The sequence below is a fragment of the Melozone crissalis genome, unplaced genomic scaffold, assembly GCF_028551555.1.
Source record: "Melozone crissalis strain CALT ecotype California unplaced genomic scaffold, PUWL_Pcris_2 ptg000251l_1, whole genome shotgun sequence".
Taxonomy (NCBI): Eukaryota; Metazoa; Chordata; class Aves; order Passeriformes; family Passerellidae; genus Melozone; species Melozone crissalis.
This window is the reverse complement of record NW_026536010.1, coordinates 600727-625996: the sequence shown is the minus strand read 5'-3', so window position 1 is coordinate 625996 and position 25270 is coordinate 600727. Positions and strand designations below refer to the sequence as shown.

At 56.9% G+C, this 25270-nt stretch overlaps 1 protein-coding gene across 3 annotated transcripts in view; it reads right to left on the bottom strand.

Annotated features, from left to right (window-relative positions):
- EPHB2 (EPH receptor B2) overlaps positions 1 to 25270 on the bottom strand; it is a 133640-nt gene that overhangs the window by 82127 nt on the left and 26243 nt on the right. For all 3 annotated transcript variants that reach the window (XM_054294496.1, XM_054294497.1, XM_054294498.1), the window contains exons 2-3: positions 11541 to 11605; positions 6693 to 7377 (exon numbers count right to left, since the gene is read on the bottom strand). In XM_054294496.1, the coding sequence (XP_054150471.1) occupies positions 6693 to 7377; positions 11541 to 11605 (750 nt within the window). The remainder of the gene's footprint in view (positions 1 to 6692; positions 7378 to 11540; positions 11606 to 25270) is intronic.

Below are 25270 nucleotides of genomic sequence, written 5' to 3'. Positions count from 1 at the left end.
GCAGGATGTTTCTGAGATGGAGGAAAAAGCTATTTGCTAAATGAGGCGGTTGTGGCTATTTTAGGGTTGCAACATCAGTACCAGTCAAATAAGGCTGTGACAGCTCCAGGACTGGGTCAGTGAGGGATTAAAGGAAGGCAGGGATAGTAGTGCCAACCTGTGTGCACTCAGGGAAAACAGATTAAGGCAAATTAGCCTTGTAGGGGTTTTTGATGCAATTACAAGATTGACTGGGGGGTAATGGCATTAATGTCACCCACCCAAACCTCTGCAGAGCCTTTCCCTGGCTAACACAGGGATATTTTGATTCTGAAATCAGTGGCTCCACCGACACCATGGGACATCCTCGATGAATTAAAACTTGGCAGGCAGACCCGGCACGGCCGGAGATCTGAGCGGGGCTGCTCCTGCTGCAGCCAACAAATGTGGTTCGTGCCTCTGGGCTGTTTAACATTTTTATCAATGACCCAGGAGAAAGCCCAAAGTGTTCCCAATAAAGTTAGCTGTTGACATGGAAGCTGTGCAGTGGTAAATACTGAGAATGATGGGTTCCTGATACAGCAGTCCCTGGGGAAATGGGCACAGGCAAGGAATGTGCATTTCAGTGCAAACGTGTCAAATCACACCTGCAGGGACAAGGATGCAGCCCCAGTTCCTCCAGTCCCACAAGAAAGGACAAGGATCCTCCAAAAGCACCCAGAGAAATGCCATTGCCAAAGTGGTTAAACAAAGGGGGATGCAGGCAGAGGGAATCTCAGCATCCCCTCTGGCACGCAGCTGACTGCCACGAGCAGTCTGTATGTGGGGAACTGCATCTGCCAAGGGAAAGGCTAAAGCAGTGCCAAGAGCTGGGGAGAGCCAAAAAAGTTGGCTGAAAACCTTACCAGAGGAGCAGGGGCCAAAGATTACCCTCAAACAGGCACAGAGAGCACAGAGGTGTGGCCATGGTTGGAGCTCTCTGAGTGCCAGGCCCAGCAGAGTAAGAAAGCAGGCACAGCCTCTGGAAGCATTTAACGGGCAGTTCTCTGCCTCTGGAAACATTTCCAGAACAATTGGCTGTATCTGCTCCAGATCAACCAGGAATGCTTCCTGGAAGAACTCGATTACCCCACGAGCCTCACAATTTACTGGCTGGGCCCAGCACTATCAGAGGAGGCCCAGACCCGAAACAGGCCCAGAGCCATAAATAGCCTTTATCAGGAAAACATCACGTCCTCATGGGCTGTGGCTGTGACACAGCTCGGACAGGCCGTGCTCCAGCACATCAGGAAGCTGCTCTCAGCCCTCAGCACATACTTGGCCCTCTCCAAATCCCAAGTACAGCTTGGCTGCTTCCCACCCTCTGTGCCAGAGGGATGGCTCGGGGTCCTTGTCACACGTGCTGGTCACACCTGGGCCCATGTCACACACACAGTGTGTGGCAGATCTGCTGCCCTGGGCATCAAACCCATGGCAGAGAAGGGGGCCCTGCTGAGCCCTGGGGCTCCCCTCAGGAGAGGGCCAGCTCCACCTTAAGCTGCAAAATCAGAGAATCCCAGAATGGTTTCAGTTGAAGGGACCTTAAAGCCCATCCAGTCCCACCCCTGCCACTGTCCCAGGCTGCTCCAAGCCCCATCCAGCCTGGCCTTGGGCACTGCCAGGGATCCAGGGGCAGCCACAGCTGCTCTGGGCACCTGTGCCAGGGCCTCACTAGCCTCACAGCCAGAAATGCCTCCCAAATATACCATCTGTTCCTGCCCTCTGGCACTGGGAGCCATTCCCTGTGTCCTGTCCCTCCATCCCCTGTCCCCTGTCCCTTTCCAGCTCTCCTGAAGCCCCTTCAGGCCCTGCAAGGGGCTTTGAGCTCTCCCTCGAGCCTTCTCCAGGTGAACACCCCCAGCTCTCCCAGCCCTGGCTGCAGAGCAGAGGAGCTCCAGCCCTCATGACATCTCTGTGGCCTCCTCTGGACTCACTCCAGCAGCTCCACATCCTGCTAAAAAAATGTTGGGGACCCCAAAGCTGGAGGCAGCATTGCAGGAGGGTCTCACAAAAGCAGAGTAGAGGGGCAGAGAACAGAGAAGAGTCCAAGGAGAAGACAGCTGCCAGCCTGAATCTCACTTGGTTTCTCCTCTTCCCATCAGCTCAGCAGCTCCTCTCCTCCTCAGAAAGGCCTGTGACCCCAAGGGATGACACCAGATGTCTCTGACAGCCAGAGAGTGTCACCACCAGCAGGGCAAAACCATCCCTTGCCACCCCAGCAAGACCAGGACTCCCGGTGCTCAGTGCTGCAGGAGCGCAACAAAGAGAAGGCAGGGACCAGAGATGCCCTGCTGTGATGGAGAGGAGCTGCAGAGGGGATGAAGGGCTGGGAGCAGCAGCCATCAGCTGCTGTACCTGAGCAGCACAGCCGTGCAGGCAGTGTCCATGCCCTGTCCCTGAGCCCACAGCCGTGCAGGCAGTGTCCATGCCCTGTCCCTGAGCCATGCAGGCAGTGTCCATGCCCTGTCCCTGAGCCCACAGCCGTGCAGGCAGTGTCCATGCCCTGTCCCTGAGCCCACAGCCATGCAGGCAGTGTCCATGCTCTGTCCCTGAGCCATGCAGGCAGTGTCCATGCTCTGTCCCTGAGCAGCACAGCCGTGCAGGCAGTGTCCATGCTCTGTCCCTGATCCCCACAGCCGTGCAGGCAGTGTCCATGCCCTGTCCCTGAGCCCACAGCCGTGCAGGCAGTGTCCATGCTCTGTCCCTGAGCAGCACAGCCGTGCAGGCAGTGTCCATGCTCTGTCCCTGAGCAGCACAGCCGTGCAGGCAGTGTCCATGCTCTGTCCCTGATCCCCACAGCCGTGCAGGCAGTGTCCATGCCCTGTCCCTGAGCCCACAGCTGTGCAGGCAGTGTCCATGCCCTGTCCCTGAGCCATGCAGGCAGTGTCCATGCCCTGTCCCTGAGCAGCACAGCCGTGCAGGCAGTGTCCATGCTCTGTCCCTGAGCCCACAGCCGTGCAGGCAGTGTCCATGCTCTGTCCCTGATCCCCACAGCCATGCAGGCAGTGTCCATGCTCTGTCCCTGAGCCCACAGCCGTGCAGGCAGTGTCCATGCTCTGTCCCTGAGCAGCACAGCCGTGCAGGCAGTGTCCATGCTCTGTCCCTGATCCCCACAGCCGTGCAGGCAGTGTCCATGCTCTGTCCCTGAGCCCACAGCCGTGCAGGCAGTGTCCATGCCCTGTCCCTGAGCAGCACAGCCGTGCAGGCAGTGTCCATGCCCTGTCCCTGAGCAGCAGGACCGTGCAGGCAGTGTCCATGCTCTGTCCAGCCAGCCCAAGGGCACACAATGGCTCTGCCCCTGCCGTGCCTGAGCGGAGCCAATGGGCACGGGAGGCAGAGGGAGAAACGCTCGATGTGCTGCATGGGAGGGAGGGGAGGGGAGAGGAGGGGGAGGCGCAGACAAAGAACAGGGAGATGGAGAGAGAAAAGCAGGCAGGGAGCAGAAGGTGAAGCGGGGAGGACGGGGCTGGGCTGTGTGCAGCCCCTCGCAGCGAGGAGCGGCAGCCAGCCCCTTGCAGGGCCTGCAGGAGCGGCAAGCCAGCCCAGCCAAATGAAAATCTCTTAACCACACTGAATTGTTAACTGCCCCCAAATCCTTTTGTGCTGGGGCTGCGAGCTTAGAAGAGCTTAAGCTGTTAGATGCATGAACTTCCTCCATAAATATCCCTTGTGCACACTGCCGCGAGCAGGCTGCCGTGCTATTAGCCAGATGAAAAACCCAGCGGAGAAAATGAGCAACTCCTTCCAGCTACACACAGGGGTTGTCCATTCCTTGGGATGCCCTTCTGCACCTGGACCCTTTGGTGGAGCAGGCCCTGGCCCCCCACGCTCCCTGCCACGTCCTGTTTGGGCGCCTGAGTGTGTGAGAGAACCTCACCCCCAAAGCCAGCTCAGATTTGCTATTGTTTTGCTTCTGGAAAGGGGCCCAGATTCCCTCCCACCCCTGGAAACACGAGCAAACCTGCCAGCCACATGTAGGAGTGAGTCCCCCAAGCCAGGCGGCTCCACCGCTGCCTCCGCAGGGAGCGGGGCAGGGACCCGGCGGGAGGACGGCGGGGATGCAGGGACATGTCCCAAAAGGGACACAGCCCACAGGGACACATCCCGCAGGTCCTTCCCGAGCAGAGCGGGGATGCAGGGACACATCCCGCAGGGACACATCCCACAGGGACACATCCCGCCGGGTGACATCCCAAAAGGACACATCCCGCAGGGACACATCCCACAGGGACACATCCCACAGCGACACATCCCGCAGGGACACACCCCACAGGGACACAGCCCACAGGGACACAGACCTCAGGGACACAGACCACAGGTCCTTCCCGAGCAGAGCGGGGATGCAGGGACACATCCCGCAGGGACACATCCCACAGGGACACATCCCACAGGGACACATCCCATAAGGACACATCCCGCAGGGACACATCCCACAGGGACACATCCCATAAGGACACATCCTGCAGGGACACATCCCGCAGGTCCTTCCCGAGCAGAGCTGTGCGAGCAGCCCCTCCCCAGCCCTTTGTGCGGCTCACTGGGAGGGCTGGGAGGGGAGAGCACGGGGATTCCATGGCTGTCCTGCCAACTCTGTGTCTGGCTCTCCTCCCAGTCCCCCCTCCTCTTCTGGGGGCTGCCAGGGAAAAATGGAGGGGCACAATCCTGGGGTGCCATCCAGCCCTGACTGCACCCCACGTGAGAAGGGCAAGGGAAAGAAGGAACGGAGAAGGCAAAGGCAAAGACTGAAGGGAAAGGGAAAGAAAAGAAGAGGGGGAGAAAGGAATAGGAAGGGGAAGGGGAAGGGGAAGGGGAAGGGGAAGGGGAAGGGGAAGGGGAGGCAGCCCCGAGCCAGCTGCCCCATGGAGACGATGGGCTGGCGGCCACCGCGTGATTAATGAGGGCGGGGAGCGCGGGGCCGGCGCTCGCCAGCACCGGCTGCAGGAACAGCTGCCGAGGTACCGGACCTCCCAAAATCCTGCTGCTGCTGCTGCTGCTGCTGCTGCAGCCCAGACAAAGGAGGACCGGCCTCTCCCTCCTTGCCCCGCCTCGGCCCCCGCTCCTGCCGGCTCTGCTCCCCCAGCCCTGCGGCACAGGCTCTGCAGGAGCGGTCCCTGAGGGGGGACTGTCCCTCGGCTGGGCCCGCAGCGGCACCGGGAGCTCCCCGAGAGAGAAACCCCGGCTGCACCAGAGCAAAGCACTGTGCAGGGCTGGGTCTGCTCCGGGAACGAACAGGCTGAGACGGAAAAGCTGCCATGAATCACTGGGGCTCTCTGGTGTTGCTACGGATGCTTCACTTGGGAGTTGTAAAAGCCCCGTCTGCCCTTCGAGGCAGGGATTAGCCGGGCTCAGTTTCCAGCAGCGCTTCCTTGCTGCCCCCATCCCCATCCCTGCTAAGGCTGTAAGACACCTGATCTGCCCGAGCTCGGTGGGAAGAGGCGTTCAGTGGCTAAGCATGGAGTAGCTGAAATGATGGATATTAAATGATCCCCACAGCACACCAGGACCTGAATTTTGGTGCATGAGCAGCCCAGCCACCAGCAGCAGACATGCAGCCCTCTCCAAGGGGACCATACAGCCTGCAGTCCCTACCGAGCACAATCAGATTGTCCATTCCCCTCTCCAGTGTGTCTGTCTCCCACTACCAGCGCCCTCCCAATGCTTTGGTTCTACCTGGCCAACCCTTCACAGCCAGAAGAGAGGAGACACAGCTCCTCCCTTGGCTCTACAGTGGCCACCAACGTGTCTGTAATGGATCTCAGAAGCCCTGGCTCTGCTTGGAGTGCGCCAATGCTATCGGAACAACAGAGGGATTTGGAGGTTCAGCCAGGACAGGGGAAAAAGATCCTGTTTTCAAACTCTGTGGTTTGCTCCGTGCATGGCACAGCTGCAGGTGCCCATCACACAGCTCTGGGGTTCCCACCTCCCTCCCAGCAACCCCAGGAGCTCCTTCCTGAACTTTCCCAAGCCCTTGTTTGACTGGACAGGGCACAGACATCAGCTCAGGGAGCGGGTGCTGAGCCTCTTGCTGGCCTGGGACCAGGCTGGCTCCAAGGTGCTCAGCTGAGCTCAGCAGGCACTCACGGAGTCTGCTCTGAATATCTATGGAGGAGGAGAACATCTACAGAGGCAGAACATTTATAGGGCAGGAAACCGCTGGCTGTTGAGGGCGCAGGGGCCAGGCAGATCTGAACAGGCCATGACCATGTCCTGCCCTGGGCCATTTGCACCTCCCCAGGAAAACACTGTAGACACACCAGGAGAACACTGTAGACAACTGGCTCCCTCCCACTGCACCCTTTTGGGACCCTGCATTCCCACTCCCCTCTTCCAAGAAGAGATTCAGCCCATGCCAAAGCACACAGCAAAACCAACACGTAACAGCCCCAGTATTTTGGGATGCAATTGCAGATTGGTGACACACACCACACGTGTGAGCCTCCAAAACCTGGAGAGGCACCAGCAACAGGTGCCAGCCCTGAACCCAGAGGCTCTGGGGACCCGGAGGTCATGGACAACCTCTGCAATGGACAGATGAGCCTGGGGTAGGAAATGAGCAGCTGGGGAAGGAGTCAGCCTCCACACTGCCCCTCTGCCACCCCTGCCCAAGGAGCTCCCTCCCTCTGGTCCATGCAGATCCCAGATGCAAACCCCAGCAGAGCAGAGCCCGTGGTTACCTCTGCAGACGGTCCCGTTCTCCACGGACTCGTAGCCGGCGCGGCACATGCAGCGGCCGATGGGCACCAGCCACTCGCCGTCACCGTTGCAGTACAGCTTGATGGGCACGTCCACCTCCTCCGCATTGGCAATGCACGTGCCCCTGGCTGCCACCAGCGAGGTGCTCTCCGCTCCCGACAGGGTTTCCTGGAAGACAGCCCCGTTCTGGATCACACGGGGACATTTGCGGTAGAAGACACGGACGGCAATCAGGGACATGCAGCCCCCATAGTCCTGGAAGGCCAGGTAGAAACCGTTCTTGGAGACGGGCCCAAAGCTGCGCACCTCGGTGTTGATCTTCATCACCCGTCCACCTAAGTCCACCTGTGAGAAGCTCTCGTCAGCAGCGATCGTGTCCACCTTCATCCAAGGATTCTCCATCCAGTTAGGAAAAGTCTTGGTGGCCGAGTCCAAGTCCGACTCGAAATAGTAGAGGTTAAAAGTCTCCTTACAGGAGCCTGGGACATTTGGGATGCTGCTGCAGTCCCGGACAGAGAATTTCATCTCCACGTGGATGCGGTGTGCTCCTCGCCTGCGGATGTACTTGGTGCGGAGCCAGTTGTTCTGGCTGGACTCAAAGACGTTGCACACCTGGTAGGTGCGGATGGTGTTCATGTTCTCATCGTACCCACTCACCTCTTCCCACTGCGGGCAGGACACACACACACACAGTCAGGGGCTGCTCTGAAGGGGCGCTCCCCACCCTGCTCGCCTCCTCCCATCCCCACGATGTGCCACGCAGGCTCTGCCAGCCCCAGCTGCCCCTCTCTGTGCCCACCCCATCCCACAGGCGGTCCCAGAGTGCCCAGCACCTCCTCCCAGCACCCGCTGCAGGTGCCCTGTACCTGCCTGGGCAGGGTTTGACCCACCCCGTGCCCCAGGCAGGCTCCACGCTGTGCAGACAAAGGGGCCCCTCAGGCCACCTTGCTGTCCCTAGCACCATGCTCCATGCCTGCATTCAGGATCAAGCCTCTCTGCTCCTGGAGGGACAGCAAGGCCACTGCTCTGCAGAAATGGCTTTAATAGGGACTGTGCCCATGGCTGCACTGTACTGCTGTGCCTCTGGCAAAGGAACACAGGGATTGCCACCAGTGCCACTATGGTTACAGACACGGCAACAGGACCTGCTTCCTCATAAGCCATAAAACCTCCTGCCTGGCTGCAGCCAGGGCCTCCTCCCAGGGGCAGGATGGGACCATGGCAAATCCTGCCGTGTTCCCAAAAAGGGAGGTGCTGGGTAAGTCCCACTGGAGCCCTCATCCCTGCCCCTTTGACAATCAAATGCTTTGGAGCTCCTCCAGCAGGTGTGCTCAGGTCCCAACCCCAGCTGTCCTGAACTGGACCTCTGGGATGCAGACATGCCTATGAGCTGTGCCATGACAGCAATATCCTTCTCAGCAAGACGGCTCAGAGCTGACAGATTTCCCCATGGGAAGCTCTGCCCAGCTCTCCCCAGCTGACTGACTCTGCCAGCTCTGCAGGAAGCTCTGTAGAGTTACAGAGAACATCCAGAGCTGGAATGGACCCACAAGGATCATCAAGTCAACCTCATGGCCCTGTACAATCACCCCAACAATCCCACCCTGTGCTTGAGAGTGGTGTCCAAACACTCCTGGAGCTCTGGCAGCCTTGGGGCTGTGCCCACTCCCTGGGGAGCTTGGGCAGTGCCTGCACCCTCTGGGGCAAGAACCTTTCCTAACATCCAGTCTAAACCCCCTTGACAGAGCTCCAGCTGTCCCCTTGGGTCCCCTCAGAGCTCAGGGCTGCTGTGACATCACCTGGCCTTCTCCAGCTCTCTGCCCTTTTCCCGGGCTGTTTTTTCCCAAATCCTCCAGTTCTTGTTGTCTCCATTCTATGTAAGGTGGGGACATCTCAGAGGGAGATGCAGGGCATGAGCTGCAGCCTGTAACTGGCCACTGCTCCTCTGCGGGGAGCACCAACAGGGAAGGGTCTTTGTGGGAGGAGAACCCTCAGCTCACAGAGCATCTCCTCCTGCCCAGCCCCTGCCAGAGAGCAGAGCATCTCCCTGCAGTCCCATCCCCACCCAGGGCACCTGTGTGATGCTGGCAACAGGGACCAGAATCCTGCTGGCGTGTGGCACAGTCCCAGCCAGCTGGAACTGCTCCTTCTGAATTTGTTCAGAAACCTGCTCAAGTGGAAGCCGAGCTGTTTCCCATGGATGTTACTCCCCAAGCACAACCCTGCCCTGGATGCAGGATCACAACACCCAGGGCAGGGCAGGGCAGCAGCACAGCCCAGATCCAGCACCAGGGCCAGGACCAAATCCAGGGAAAATCCTGCAGGAGCAGAGCATCCCCAGCCCCTCAGGTTGTAAACGGCCTCACAAGGGCACCCAGGACTGGGGAAAGAGGCTCAGGAGATGGGAGACAGATTGCTCCTAGCACATCAAGGCTCACAGCCCAACAGAAGGCTGTCAGGGAAGATCCCCAACAGCTCCAACCACTTCAGATTGGCAGTAGCTGTAAATCTGCTGCCAGGGCTGGGGGACAAGAGTAGCATCCTCGCAAAACACAGCCAGATTTGCTTTGTTTTCCAGAAATAAATTTGGTGTGTTAGTGGAAAATTGCAGGATCTCCCTGCTTTTCAGGGCACTGGCTGGGAGGGGAGTGAGGGAATCAAGGACAAGGCATGTGGAAGCAATTCCTTCCCTTGCCCTGCCTCTGATGTGGCTCTCCCTCACCTGGACCACTCCAGACTCCCACCCTGGCAGCTACTGAGACCAAGGGACCCCCACCCACACCTGCCCAGCCCCCAGGGAGGGTAAGGACACGAGCCCAGAGAGCTCAGCCTCGGTCAGGCAGGAGCAGCACATGGTGGAATGAGGGTCTCCAGGCCTTGGGATCCACAGCAGATGGAGGCAGGGCTTGGGGACCTATACGAATGGCACAAGAGTTTCAGAGCCAGACAAAAAGCAACTGTTTGGGCTTTGGGGTCTGTAATAATCCCCAAAAAGGAGCACACAGCAGCTTCTGTCTTCCAGGTGATGCTGGCTGCATCCAACCTGACCAGCCACCTCTGAGTGGGATGCACTGCCTTGTCCTGCCCGTGGACATGAGGCCATGAAGGCACCGCAGAACTGTCACCCACGATGAACCCAGAGCAGGACATGATGTGCCCATATCCCCCCTCAGGACCCTGCTCACAGGTGGAGACAGGAGGCGATCCCACCAACCCCTGGGACTGCATGGCACCGTCCAGAGGGGCATCTCCACCCTGATGGGGGACCTGGGAGCACCCTGGGGGCCAGGCTCGGCACCCCCAGCATCCTCCCACATCCCTGCCACAGCGAGTGGCTGCCTCCAGACTTCCCTTTTCCCAGATGGGAGAGAAAGTCACCCCCGTGCACCAGCCCCTGCGCTTCCTCGACGCTTAATTAGAAGCCTCTCCCTTTCTCTTGGCTCTCTAATTAACATGCCGGGAGCTCAAAGGAAGGCAGCAGCACAATAACCGGGGAGAGGCTTCCAGCAGGCCCCGGCCTCATTACGGCCGCGCTGGGGAGCGGGAGCAGGGCGTGCTTCACATATGGAAACACCGCAAACAAGAAAGGCTGGGCCACGAGAGAAAGAGACTTGACCTCTTCTCCCCTGCATTGTGTGCCCGTCATCCCCCTCGGCGGGCACTGGCGGGGCCAGGCAGCTCTGCCCTTTCTCATGGTGACGGGCAGCGCCCGTGCCTGGCGCGGCACCGCGGCCACGCCGCACGGCTCGGTTTAATCTCCCAGACAAGGCCGCTCGGGGCTCGCTCTTTTCTCCTGCCAAGTCGGCTCAGACCGGGGCCATGCTGTCAGCCTGGGGGTGAGGGCCACAGAAACGTCTTCATCCAGCCCCTGCAGGGTGGGTGGAAGGCAGGATGGAGCCCGAGCCACCACTGCCATGCACGGGCATGGAAGCATCTCCAGGCTTTGGCCAGGCTGGGTTGGGCCACCCAAGTGCAAGGGGGCAAGTCTGGAGGGTTGGACACTGTGGCTGCTGCTGGTTACCACAGCCAGAGGTGGGCAGGATGCTCTGAAGCACCTTGATGCCCCACGTGGGACACAGAGGTGGCTCCAACTCTGGTTTTCCCTCATGAGCAGAAGGGTGCAGAAATCACAGAGTCACAGAATGTTCTGAGGTGGAACTGACCCACAGGAATCATTGAGTCCCACTCCTGGCCCTGCCCAGACACCCCAGCAATCCCACCCTGTGCATCCCTGGGAGCGTTGCCCAAATGCTCCTGGGGCTGTGCCCATTCCCTGGGAGCCTGGGCAGTGCCTGCACCCTCTGGGGGATGAACCTGATGCACTGCCCTGCCCAAGCTCTCCTCTAAAGGAGTTTCTTCAGGGTGGTCTTTGAACGTGTTTCAGGGTACACCTGGCCCTGGTAAGGAAGACAGGTAGTTCTGCTGAGCCAGCAAACATCTCCCTGTGGGATGCCAGTCCTCTCAGGACCTGAGCCTAATGCCCTCATCCTGCTACAAGTGACAGGCAATGGAATAACAACTGAGGGCACTGGGGACAAATGATGGTGGCTTTGGCATATTGTTTCTTCCTCTCCTCAGTTTTAGGTATCTGCATGCTCTATGGAGACTGTGATTCCTCTAGCACCACGGGTGGGAACTACATCCCACCAACACTGGGGTATTTTTTGGAGTATCATCTCCTAGAAAACTACTGGAAACCTCAACTGTGCTCTTTCCACATGGCCAAGGCACTTTGCATCAATGCCTGACATTTCCTGGGCCAAGCCTGCCACATTCACATGCAGAAGAGACCCAGAGCAGCTGCAGGTGCCCGCCAGGTGATGCCTTACCCCTGAGGGAGGATGCACTGTCCAGCCCAGCTCTGCTGTCGCCGTGGTGGAGTCCATCAGTGTCTCTGTGGAAGGAAGAGGAAACAAGGAGTCACTGGCTGCTGATGAAGATGGAAGACAGGGAAAAAGGTGGAGAGGGGCTAGCCCAGGGCTGCAGGGCTGCAGCCCACCCCACACTGAGCCCTTTGGCCACATCTCAGCCAGGGGACCCAAGCACTGGTCCCTCCACCCAACTGCTCCCCACCCACTGCCCACTGCTCCCTGGCCCCCATGCAGAATCTTGGAATCAAAAAATGTTAAGGTTGGAACTGACCTCCGAGATCATCACGTGCAACCATCATCCCAGCACCAAACAATGTTCATCATTAAATCATGTGTTCATCATTAAACCATCATTAAACCACTTGTGAACTACTTGTTCACAAGTGCCACATCTACACATTTTTTACCATCTCCAGGGATGGTGATTTCACCACTGCCCTGGGCCAATGCCTGACCATCCTTCCCATGAAGGAACTTTCCCTGATATCCAATCTAAACCTCCCCTGGCACAGCCTGAGGCTGTTTCCTCTTGTTCTGTCTCTTGCTCCTTGGGAGCAGATCCCAAATCCCCCCCGGCTGTCCCCTCCTGGCAGGAGCTGTGCAGAGCCACAAGGGCCCCCTGAGCCTCCTTTGCTCCAGGCTGAGCCCCTGCCCAGCTCTCTCAGCTGCTCCTGGTGCTCCAGACCCTTTCCCAGCTCCACTCCCTTCCCTGGACACGCTCCAGCCCCTCCATGTCTTAATTTTCATTAGGGGCCCAAAACTGACCCCAGGATTTGAGGTGGGACCTCAAGGTGCCCAGCCCAGGCAATGTCTCCTGCTATGAATGGGGACTCTTCCATCCATCAGCCAAGCTGGGTTTTCCTCCTCTCAATCCCAAATCCAGGTACCCTCAGCCCAGTTCTACTGCTGCAGATGAGGAGCAGCCTGAGCTGGGATCCTCCATCACCTTCTAGTTTCCTTTGCCAAAAGCAGGACATTTTTTTTCTCAGCACTTTGCACAGTAGGGAGAATCCTCTGAGATGCAGTAGGATGTGGGGAGGAACAGCACTTTTAGGACTTAAAAGTACTAAAAAATTAAACCACTGTTAAAGCTGGTTTTCCAGATGATTTGGGTTGAAATAGGTCAGGTGATGCTACCACCAACCAGCACAGACAAGTCCTGCTAAGCCAGGCAACAGCAAAGCCTCCTCACCCTTCCTGCAGCTCATGATGCTCCAGCACTGGAGTTCTTCTCATCCCCAATAGCTGTACGTTGGTTTAACTCCACTGATGGCACTGGGGGCTGCTCAGGCTATGGCACCCCAATATCTGGGCCAACATGAGCAGGGGAAGGTGCCAGCCAGCCCCATCAGAAATCAATGGGACAGACACTTGGAATCATGGTTCAAAAAGCCAGCTAACATCATTGAGTGCAACCATTACTGCAGCACTGCCATGCTCTGCACCAAACCATGTCTCTAATAACCACATCTACTCCTTTAACACTTCCCAGGGAGTGCTCAAAAGTCTTTTTTGGACACTTCCATGAGTGGCTTCCAGAGTCTGGGCAACTCTCTGTTCCTCCAGGTCTGCAGCCACATGCTCATGGCAATACAGGGATTTTTCTGCACCACACCCAAGGCTGACAGTTTAAGAAAACAGGACAATATTCCTGAGTTTAGGAAATGCAGTTTAGAAATTCTGCCCAAAGGCCTCAAAACACCGAGGCTGGACATGAGGGGAGTGTGGTGGGACACACTGCACAGGGCAGCACATGGCCAGTGATTCTGAGCTGAGACCACGGTCATGCCCAGAGGGGACATTCTGTCCCTCTGCCCTGCAGGGACAATGGGAATCTGCCCCTGATTTCAGCACTTGCCCTGGGGATGCCAAGTGCGCTTGCAGGGAAGCTGGGAAGTGGCATCCCATACACACCAGGGGCCCCAGAATGGTTGGGGTTGGGAGAGACCTTCAAGACCATCCAGTCCCACCCACCCATGGGCAGGGACACCTCCCACTACCTCAGGTTGCTACAAGCCCCATCCAACGTGGCTCTGGACACTGCCAAGGGTGGTCCCAGAATGGGAATGGAGAGCTATGGGTGTAACCATGTCCTTCTGCTGTGCCTCTCCCCACCAGAAAATCAAGCACACTGCCACAAACCCCCCAGGAGCATCTCCACCTTCTCCACTTTCACTCCATTGAACAAAGACAAAGGAAGAAAAGCTCAGCCTTGAGCACATCCATCACTGAAGAGCCAGGCCTGGATGCAGAGGTGAAACTGCTCCATGCCTGTGACCTCCTGTTCCCACTGGCACCCCAAAAAGTGCCAGGGCAGCACTGTGCTCCCTGCACCTACTCCTGGCAGTAAATCCTCCTCAGACTGTGGCTTGTTCATTACTCCTGGTTCCAGCCAGCGGTTTCCAGTTCACAGGAAACCAGGATTTCGAAATTTGGTTTTATTCCAAGAGTAAAAAGCAAAAAGTAGTTCTTTTCAATTTTTTCCCACTAAGAAGAGTTCTGGAAAACAGCTAATCCCGAAATGTTGTGGGTCAGATTTACAAAATTTCTTTTTAAACTGAGTATTTGTTTACATAGGCCAATAATAGTGTTTACTTTATCAGAGGATCTTGCTTTTTCATTAAAACACCAGTGGCGTTTGATCTGAAATGAAACCAACATTTTTCACACAGTGCTAGCAAGAAGCTTTAAAAACCCCCTGAATTTGTTACTTTATCTTAACTATCAATGACAGTGGTGCATAGTAAGTACATTAATAGCAGTGACTAAAATGGAAAACAAGATATATTCTAAGTCATTACAAATAATTCCCCAAACAAAGTTCATATTTTGAAGCATTTTGCATTTTTAAAAGCCTTTTATTTAATGAAAACTCGGTGCAGTGGAAATGTCGTGCTCAGTACACCACTGGTCCCACCCCCTCAGCCTCAGCTGAAGGATCCCCTTGGAGCTCTGCATCCACTCTGGCTGGCCCAGAGAGAAGGAGGAGAAGAAATCTGCAGGTTTTAAGCAAGTTTTTCCAATGGCAAATTATCTTCCCATAAAAAACACCAGATATTCCATTAATTTTAGTCTGGATTTACACCATTTAGCTGCCAGCTATTGGATTTCCTTTTCCTTTTACAAAGACTCTGCAGTCCAAAACCCTTCTCTCTTGTGGTGCTCACGGGTGGCAAATGATCCATCTCCAAGACAGCTAAATTAGCTCAGCTTCCTTCTTCTTTCTTCCTCCCTAAACCTGGTTCCTGTTTGAGGCTCCTGTCTATCACCCTTCCCAGTGCAGGGGGTCCCAGGGCTGTGCCCCCCATCACACACAGCTCCAACACCCCAATGTGCCCCTTCTGGGGCAGTTTTTGCACCAAGCTGCTGCCCAGGCTGAAATCCTTTTGGAGATGGGGTTACACTGAGCAGAGAGCACCTGAATTATTGAAAATTGGGAATAACTGGTCCCCATGAAGCACAGTGACCCTGCAGGGTCAGCACAAGGGGATGTGAATCAGAACCATGCAAGCACAGAATGGTTTGGGAGGGACCTTAAAACTCATCCAGCTGCATGGGCAGGGGCAGCTTCCACTGTCCCAGGCTGCTCCAGGCCCTGTCCAACCTAGAATTACAGAATCATAGAATAGGCTGAGCTGGAAGGGACCCACAAGGATCATGGAATCCAACTCCTGGCCTTGCACAGGGAACCCAACACCCCCAGCCTGTGTCTCAGGGTGCTGTCAGAACACTCCCTGAACTCAGACAGGCTTGTGACCACTGTCCTGGGCAGCCTGTTCAGTGCCCAACCAACCTCTGGCTGAAAAACCTTCCTCTCATATACAGCCTAAACCTCCTCTGACTCAGCTCCAGACATTTCCTCAAGTCCTATCACTGCTCACCAGAGGGAAGAGATTGGTACCTGCTTCTCTGCTGCCCTTCAGGAGGATGTTGAAGAGCACAATGAGGTCTCTTCCAGTCTCCTCCAGGCTGAACAGACAAAGTGCCCTCAGCAGCTCCTCATATGGCTTTCCCTCCAGACTCCTTCTCCATCCTCATGGCCTCCTTTGGATTGCATGCTCCCTAACTGCTTCATGTCTTTTTAACATTGTGGTGCCCAAATCTGCTCCAGCACTCGAGGTGAGGCTGCCCCAGTGCAGGGCACAGCAGCACAGTCCCCTCCCTTGCCGGGCTGGCCATGCTCTCCCTGATGTCCCCCAGGACACGGGTGGCCCTCCTGGCTGCCAGGGCACTGCTGACTCAGATCCACTGACCAGGACCCCAGGTCCCTTCCTGCAGCTGCTCTGCAGCCTCTTGTTGCCTGCTCCACCCACAGGAGCAGGGCTGCCCCATCCCCAGTAAAGAATCTGGCTGGCACTTTCTCTTGTTGAACTTCACACGGTTGGTGATGGCCCAGTCCTCTGTTTTGCTGAGGTCTCTCTGCAGGGCCTCCCTGCCTCTGAGGGAGGCAACAGCTCTTCCCGGTTTCGTATCCTCTGTGAACTTGCCTCATATTCCTTCCAGTCCTGTGTCCAAGTCATTGGATGCTGAAGAGCCCAGGGCAATGACAAAGCCCTGCAGTGACAGGTCACCAGTCTGATGTCACCCCAGTCACTGTCCCCATTGTGCCTGACCCCCAGTTTCTCACCCATTACATGATGTGTTTATCTGGCTGGGGGCTGGGCAGGTTGTCCAGAAGGATCCTGTGAAAGAGAGTATCAAAAGCTTTGCTGAAATCAGTAAAGATTCCATCACCTGGCTTCCCTTGATCAACCAGGCGGATTTACCCAGTCAGAGAAGGAAATCAGGTTTGATAAGCAGGACTTCCCCTCATGAAGCCATGCTGGCTGTGACCAATGCCTACACTGTCCTCCAGATGTTTTTCAATACTTCTCAGAATAATGCTCTCCCTTGGTTTGACCAGGCAATGAAGTGAAACCGACAGGCCTGTAGTTTCTAGGGTCCTCCTTCTTGCCCTTCTTGAAAATTAGGACAACGTTGGTTGACTTCCAGTCAGCTGGGACCTCTTTGAAATCCCAAGACTGCTCAAAAATCACCAAGAGAGGCTTTGCAATGACATCAGCAGCTCTGTGAGGATCTTGGATGAATCACAGAATCCCAGAGGAGTATGGTTTGAATGGGACCTTAAAGCTCAGCTCATTCCACCCCCTGCCACAGGCAGGGACACCTGCCACTATCCCAGCTTGCTCCAAGCCTTGTCCAACCTGGCCTTGGACACTGCCAGGGATGGGGAGTCTGGGCAACCTCTCTGGGCAACCTGTTCCAGATGCTCATGGACACTTCTGAGCGACAGGTGACTCCAGGCCCAGGGACATCATTTGGACAAAGCTCTGCCACAGGTGTGAGCTCCACACAAAGTGTGATAAGCCCCAAGGGTGGGACCCACCATCCACTGAGGCAGCTCCTCCACCTGCAGATCCACCGGGCTGCCCTGGCCCTGCCACTTCTGTGCCCAGGGTGACCATGGTGTCACAGCCACACCGCCCCCAGCAGCTTCCCTGCTCCTGCCTGGGGCTGCCCCATGCTCATACAAGCACAGGGGCAAATAACAGGACCAGCTCCTGTGCTGGAGACAAAAAACACACACCAATTCCACCATGGGCAACCCCAAGCCAGCTGTTAATGCCTTGACCACCACCTGGCAACTTCACTCACTGTCACAGCCCCTTTCACGGTGCCATCCTGCTGGTTGGGCAGCACCAGGTAACAGGGTGAGAGGCTGATGCCTTGGCAACCTCATGAAGGTCCCCGTGGCACCCAGGACATGGAGCAAAGCCATGTGGGAGTGGCGGGGGGGGAGCCTGGCCCCTGGCCCACCGCTGGTGGCTGCGATAGCTGCAGCTCAGCGCAGCCCTCCCTGCACAGCAGCGTCTCCTCAGTGTTGGTGCTTCTGTTCTCCCCTCCCGTGTGTTTATCTGCAGCTCCACATGCTGCCCACAGCATTCTAAATAAATCTGCAGCTGCTCCACACCAGCAGACACAGCTCCGGCCCACTTCCCACAGGGCACGGCACTGCTCCCCACGGGACACCCGGGGACCAGTGCCCGTGCTTCCCACTTTGGAGATGTTTGCTGTGAGCAGCTTCCCCCAGCACTGGGGGCTGTCCCCAGCACTGCTGCCTGCTCTGAGGGCTCTGGAGGGACACTCAGCATCTCCAGCCACACCATCACCCCCACCCCACCACTGTCAGATGCTCCAAGCCACGCTAAGACAGTGTCATGCAGAGGATCTGCTGGGACAATGCTGGGTGGGGGCTCCTGTGCTTCCACATGGTTTTCCTGCTGCTCAGCCACAAGTGAGATGAGTGAGGGGTTCTGAGCTGCAGCAGCTTTTCCCACCTGGACAGATCAGGAATGAGACTGGCGGACAGAACTGGGAGGGGAGGACAAGTCTGGGATCATGCTGGGTCCTGGTGGCAGCAGGACGGGCTGGCCAGGAGTGGGGATGGAGGGTGGCAGGACCAAGGGACAGGGGCAGAGGCTGGAGGTGGAAGGATTAACAGAGGAGCTGTGCATGTTGCAGACACACTTCTCTCCATCCGGAAAAATAACTTGCATGGAGTTTTGCCAATTCAGACCAATTTGGAGTATCCGGACCTGAGCTTCTCAGAAGTCCTGGCAAACGCTTCACATTCACAGGCTCCAAGCACATCCAGATAAAGAAACAGCTGGGCAAATAAATAGCCCCACAGATAGCTGGAGCCTCCACCCTCATTTTTCCACCCACAACTTTTTCCCTTCCCCTTTCACTCCTCACGAAAGCTCCTCTCTCAGGGTAGGACACTTGCCAGGATTGTAATCCTGGTCCAACATTATCAACACAGGGAGCAAGCTTCTCATGAACCCATGACCACATCAGCTGTGGCCAGTGCTGGATGTGCAAAGCAGGCAAGAAGCTTCCAGCTCACTTGGATGGGCTGGGAGCAAAGTCATCCTAAGGCAGAGACAGTGGGAGGTCATTCCTTGTCACCATGTCCCTTAGGTGACCTGGAACCCACCTAAAACACTTATCAGCTCCAGGCTGGAGGAACACACAGGGTTAGAGCCCAGGCAACGGGAGCAAGTCCAGGATCTGCACTGGAGACACCACAGGTCAGGATGAGCTCCTCCATGCAGGAACACGTGCATCAGGAACCACGTACCCACCCTGGCCTCAGGCACAGCCCCCACATCCCCGGGCAGGGGGTGCCTAATGAGAAACCCGTCTGTCCCTGCCCCAGGAGCCCTCAGCACAGATCTCTGCCCTTCCCCACGTTGAAAGGCCCCTCTCTGCCTCCTGTGCTTTACTGGAGCCTGATCACGATATTTTTGCCAGCGTGAGCTGAGAGGGGCCGAGCAAAGCCAGTGGCCCTTCCCTGCAGCCCCAGCTTTGCTTTGCCTGGCCGGGGGCCAGCGGAACGAGCTGAAACCCAACACCCCCCCGGCCGGGCCCTGGCGCGGGAACAGCTCCCTGCATTGTGAGTAGGGCACAGGATCCTTGGGATGCTGCACTCAGGGATCCACTCACACCCCAAGGGGGACAGAGATTGATGGGGAGAGAGAAGAGGAGGCTGACTGAGCTGGGATGGGGACCCCAACACGCCCCACTCCCCCCAAAGGGCACCCCGAGGTCAGGCACAGCCGGTCATGCTGGTGCTCCTGGTGCTGGGAAACCAGCACTGAGTACCGGGTCATTCAGTGCCCTTCCCTGGAAAAGGTAGGAAAAATAATCCACTTGGAGTATTTTTCTCTGACCAGCCAATTTTAAGCTCCTCCAGGACACAGCTGTAAAAAAAAAGTAGGTCCAGCCAGCTCAGGGACCTAAGGATTAGGATGATGTCCATCATCTCCATCTCTGACCTGCCAAGCAGGATCCAGGCTGATAGTCCCTGGAGCAGGGAGAGCTGACCCCAGAGATACCACACAGCACTGACAGGGGGAAGATGTCCTCAGCCTGGGGGAGTCATGGAGCCTTCCTGGCTCCTCAGCTCCCTAGGACATCAGTCACAGCTCCTGCAAGCCCTGTGAGGCAGGAGCCAGCCCCAGAGGCAGCAGGGGATGGAGGCTGGTGGGGCCCAGCAGAACCTGCAGGGTCACTCTCACCCAGTTACTGGGTGACACTAGGGCTCAGGACTGGTGTCAAACAAGGGGATGGCCCCAATGCCCTGCCCTTGGCACAGCATTGCAGCAACCCCAGGAGGAACTCCCCCTGCATTTCCATGAGGGAAATGCCATGAGCTGGGCTATGCTTTCCCATTCCCACCAAAATCCCTCCCTTACTCTGATTGCCCACACCTTGTCTGGACCATTCTCAGAGGACCAAACCCAGGGCTGACATTGCTGTGCAGAAAGAAACCACTGGTCTTTAGCTCCCAGCCTTGCTAGACCAGAAAATACAGAAAGCTGGGCTTGGGGCAGAGCTGCACCTGGCCATGGGGGCCATGGCAATGCCACAGGGTGAGCCAGGAGCCAGGGCTGAGCACGGCCACAGCCCCAGTCCAGCAGCTTCCAGACCCTCTTCCCATCTCCTTCTCTCCCTGTGAAGGCCTGGCTGAGCAAGCACTGCCCTGCAGGGTGCTGCACTGCTGGAAAGCTCAAAGCAAGGAGAAGCCAAACTCAACAGCCCATGGGGTGCTGCAGGTCACCCCAGCACGTGTCCTGCTTTCCAAGCACTCAGTGACCCACCCAGCATTGTCCCTCTCACCTGCCTGCCTGCCAGGAGAATGAGAGCTCCAGGTCTCAGAAGGGAATTCTGATTTTGTGACCTCTGAGCCCCTGCTGAAGAAGCAGGAGAGGCTGGATGTGAGCTGCCACATTATCCACTCACAGCTGCAGATTCATCCTGTCTGTCCCAGTTTCCCCACACCAGCTGCTCCACAGGTCAGCAGAAGCAGGAGAAGCCCACCAGAGCTCTCTGGGAAGCTGCTCCAGCAGCACCAGGGACCTACTGGCAGCATCTGCCCCGAAAGGAGCTGGGACTTGGAGGTGGTCTGAGTTCAGGCAAGGGCAGGCTGCTGGGAGGAGACAATGCAGATGCCAAATGGCAGCAGGCAGAGGCCCTCCTGCTGCTGCTGGGAATGCAGGAGCCACACAGAGGAGACACAGCTGAAGGCGTTTAACAGCCACTGCTACTGTCACTGCTGCTGGCTCTCCGCGGTGGCACTGAGCCCATGGGCTGGGAGATACCCTGAGGGAGGGAGTCCTGTGGCATCCAGTCTCATCCAGGCCCAGCAGAGACTGAATTCCCCAGTAAGCCTTTTTCCAAGAGGATGGAACAGGGCCATGATCCTTCTGAGAGCCTCCAGGCCTCTCTTCCTCCCTTGGGGATGGACACAGGAGAGCTCTGGGAGGTTGGAGTCCCATGCCCAGAAGTTCCTTCTAAAGGTGCCCCAGCCCCAAAGAAACCATCAGCCTCCACCACTCAGTGCTCTGGTCAGGCTGAGTGTGGCACAGCCACCCCATGGGGGATGGACACTGGTGTCACCACTATGCCCAAACACAGCCACTGCCACTGGTGTGCAGGAGCAGGTGCCATGTGCAGCTCCTGGCTGCAGCATCCTGGCAAAGAGCTGCTGTCTAACACAATAACCTGCTCCCACCACTGTGCCCTGCAGCCACCGGGACAGGGTGCAATGCCCAGGGTGCAGGGCAGCACTGCCCAGCCCCCTTTGACACCCACAGCCACTCTCCTGTATCCTGGACACAGCATCCTGTGTTCCCAGAGCCACTGCCCTGTGCTCTCTCAGGAGAGCTGGGATGCAGCCTGGAGGCTGCAGAGCATCCCTGGGTTAGGAGCACATGCTTGGCTCTTGGACAACATCATCCCTTTCCTCACCAAGCCCTGCCCATCATCTGAAGTGAAGAGCACAGAGGGGACCAGAGGGGTGACACAAAGCCAGGGCACGGCTTTGTGGCCAGCTCTGTCCCTCTTTTCCTCGGGGCCACCCCCCCCACAGTGGGGACAGTGAGCACAGCCAGTGCCACCTCCCAGCACTGCTGATACTAAATGAGGTTTTGTCACCCTGCTTGGTGGCACAGGCTGCAAGCAACTCGCTCCCAGCAGGCTCCAGAGTCCTGCTCAGAATCCCAACTGAGCTACCCTTAATGGGCTTCAATTTTCATTTGCTTTTATTGGAAAACACAGATGGTGACCCTCCTCTCTCCCTGGCCCAAACATATACAGGATAATAACATTTACAGGGAAAGATGTTATCTCCAAGCAGCCAGAGCTGCAGCCACAGCCCCACCGCCCTGCAGTGACACACAGCTGTGCCCCACAGCCCTGCCCGGGCCACCCAGAGCCACCAGAGGGGGGAAGCAGCACCAGGGGCCAGAGAAGAAGAATTAAAGAGCAGGATGAGTCCCTGGTGCAGCCAAGCTTCTCTGATTAACCTGGGCAATTCCCTCTATGGCCGGGTCTCTGCAGAGCAGCAGCAGAGGGATGCCCACAGCTGCTGCCAGCACTGCTGTCCCACAGCTGGAGCCAGCCCCTGCCTGCAGCCCAGCCAGCTGCTCAAACACCCCTGAGCCCAGGCACCCTGCAAGGAGAGCGTGTCAGAGCCCAGCATGGCTGTGGGGAGGGGATGGCACTGCAGGGACAGGCAGGGACAGGCAGTGCCACAGGCACCAGGGACCCAGCATCAGGGTTCCCAGCAAACAGCAAGCAGCAAACACCTCTGGGCTTGTGCCACATTAAGCCAGGCACCCAAACACCAGAGCCTGTGCATGCTCCTGCCCCTCTGGCACTGCTGGTGCCACACAGAGCCAAGCCCCCTTGTGCAACCCCCCAAACCCGAGCATGGGGTGAGTAAGGATGCCCTCTGTCACACACACTGGCGCTCTGGATCCACCTGACACTCCTACTTCTGCCTGTTGTCACTGGCAAGTTGGAAATGTGCTTCTAGTTGGCAGTTCCCAGCAGGAATGGCTTGGGAGGAGCTGCTGCCTTTTGTCAGGCATGGAAGGGATCCCCTGGGCAGAGGGGGCTTCAGCTCAGGCTCCTGGCTGGAGTGAGCTTCTCTCCAGGAGAGATGCAGGAAAGCCCAAAACTCCTTCAAGGAGCTGGGCTTCCCTCCAGTCCCTCCCAAGCCAAAGCATCTCCCCACTGCCATGCTTTTCTATCTCCAGGGGTTTGCTAGGAATGCAAACTCGGCATCCCCTCCATCACCACCATGGCAGATAAAGCACCAGAGGAGCCAGCAGATGCAGCTGGTGGGAATTTTTAGTCAGAGGCAAATGTTTCCTTCCTTGGGAAAACCCCATCTTCAACACCTCACCATGGACAGGGCTTCCCTCCTCTCCTCTTACACACTCAAAAGCAGTGGGTTGAACTGAGGGATGCTCTACTGGTGGGTGCCACTGTGCTGGTGGTCCTGCTTGGGCAAGAGATGTGCTGCACCCATCCCTCCCATCCATCCCCCATCCATCCATCCATCCATCTATCCATCCATCCATCCATCCATCCATCCATCCATCCATCCATCATCCATCCATCCATCCATCCATGCATCCATCCATCCATCCTTCCATCCAACCATCCATCCATCCATCCATCCATCCATCCATCCAACCATCCATCATCCATCTGCCATCCATCCATCCATCCATCCCTCCATCCATCCATCCATCCATCCATCCATCCATCCATCCATCCATCATCCATCCATGCCCCATCCATCCATCCATCCATCATCCATCCATCCATCCATCCATCCATCCATCCATCCAACCATCCATCATCCATCCATGCCCCATCCATCCATCCATCCACCATCCATCCATCCATCCATCCATCCATCCATCCATCCATCCATCATCCATCCATCATCCATCCATCATCCATCCATCCATCCATCCATCCATCTATCCATCCATGCATCCATCCATCCTTCCATCCATCATCCATCCATCATCCATCCATCCATCCATCCATCCATCCATCCATCCATCATCCATCCATCCATCCATCCATCCATCCATCCATCCATCATCCATCCATCAGCAGCTCTGGAGCAGGCAGGAGATGGGCTGTGGGACCACAAGGAGAGAGAAGCCCCTCTGCCACCACCGCCAGGGGCTGCAGCAAGGAGCTGGGGGACCAGGGGTGCACGGGAGTGGGGAATGTCCCCAGGAGTGGGGAATGTCCCCTCTGGGATGCAGCTGCAGCTCTGCAGGCCAGCCTGGCCAAGGTGGCAGCAGCTTGTGGAGCAGCTGTGCAGCTCTGGGAGCTGCAGGAGGGCTCCAGGCTATGCTGGGATGCAGTCCTGGAGAGCCCAGGGCCTGTGGAGCCTCGTTCCCTTGGGAGAACAATGGATGTCAGCAAGGCTCAGAGGAGGAGCTCTCGTGCAGGTACAGACAGCCCTGAGCCGGTTCCACGGCTCTGGGAAGGGATTTCTGCATGCGTCAAAAGAAACACACCCGGAGGTGGAAAAAGGGCAATTTCCACAAGTTGAAAGGGATTATTAGCAAAAATTGATCAGGGGGGAAATGTAAACAAAAACAATGAAGAGTAATTACAGCTTATGGCGGCTTTGCCAAAATCTCATAAATCTGCGATCATAAAAGAAGGCGTCTTGAGTTCAAAATTATCTTGGCTTGGAATAAAAGGAAAAAATTGCAGTAAAAATAAACATATTGTATAAATTAAACCCAGGGGAAGTTGGCAGCAGTGAATTAGCAGCTCTAAGATGCAGACAGTTGCAAAAGGATGTATCAATGAAAAAACTGACTGCCAGGAGACAGAAAGGAGGGAAAAAACTGCAATTTTAAATACACCAAAATCAAACACAACCAGAGCGGTGGGAAGACAAGTCATGGGGATGCTCGAGGGTGAAGGCAGCAAACACAGACACCCCAACCAGAACAAGGGCACAGCCAGGAAGGACGAGCAGCCGTGGCAGCTCCGAGGACCTGCAGCACCCAGGAGATGCCCAGAGACAGACACACCTGAGACCCCTGGCTGGCAGCACCCCCCTGCTGCTGCCCACCCTGCCCCAGCCAGGAGCGAGGGCTGTGAGGTGGTGGGGTCAGGACAGCCATTCTGGAGCTGTTTCCTGATCACATCAGCCCCAGAACAACCATTTGCTCTCCAGCAGCATTGTGGGGTGGTCAGCAGAGCCCTGCAGACCTGCGGGGCAAGGACAGCCCAGGACCAAGAGCTGCCCTCTGCCCCCTTCCAACAGCTGATGCCAGGCACCGAGCAGGGACAGGGCACTCCCAGGATGGGGAATGGCTTTGTAGCAGCCCATAGGGCTGGTGGGAAGGAGCTCGGGGCTCTGGGTTCAGCCCCATCCCCAGCACAAACCTGGGGCAGCTGGGGCTCTGGGAGAGCTCGGGGATGGAGTCCCAGGGCCTCAAGGACTTGCTGCCAAGGGATGTGGACACATCCAGCTGCTCAGCAAACCCTTCCTGGTGCAGGAGGGTCCTAAAACACCAAGTGCTGCCTGCAGAGAGGCCATGGTGGCTCTACAAGCACTGCTGCAGAATCCATCCTGGTCCCCCAGGAATGATCACCAAATCCTGGCAGGAGAAACAGCCCAACAGCTCTGTGAAAGCCACAGCAGTGACCCAGACAGCTCAGCCAACACACTGGCAGGTAAAACCAGAGAGATGACCAGGGCACTAGCCAGGATACAGGAGCATCAGGGAGGGCAGATCCAGGGCTGAGAGCTCGGCAGGCCAAAATCCAGGTGGTTCAGGCTGCACTGGAAC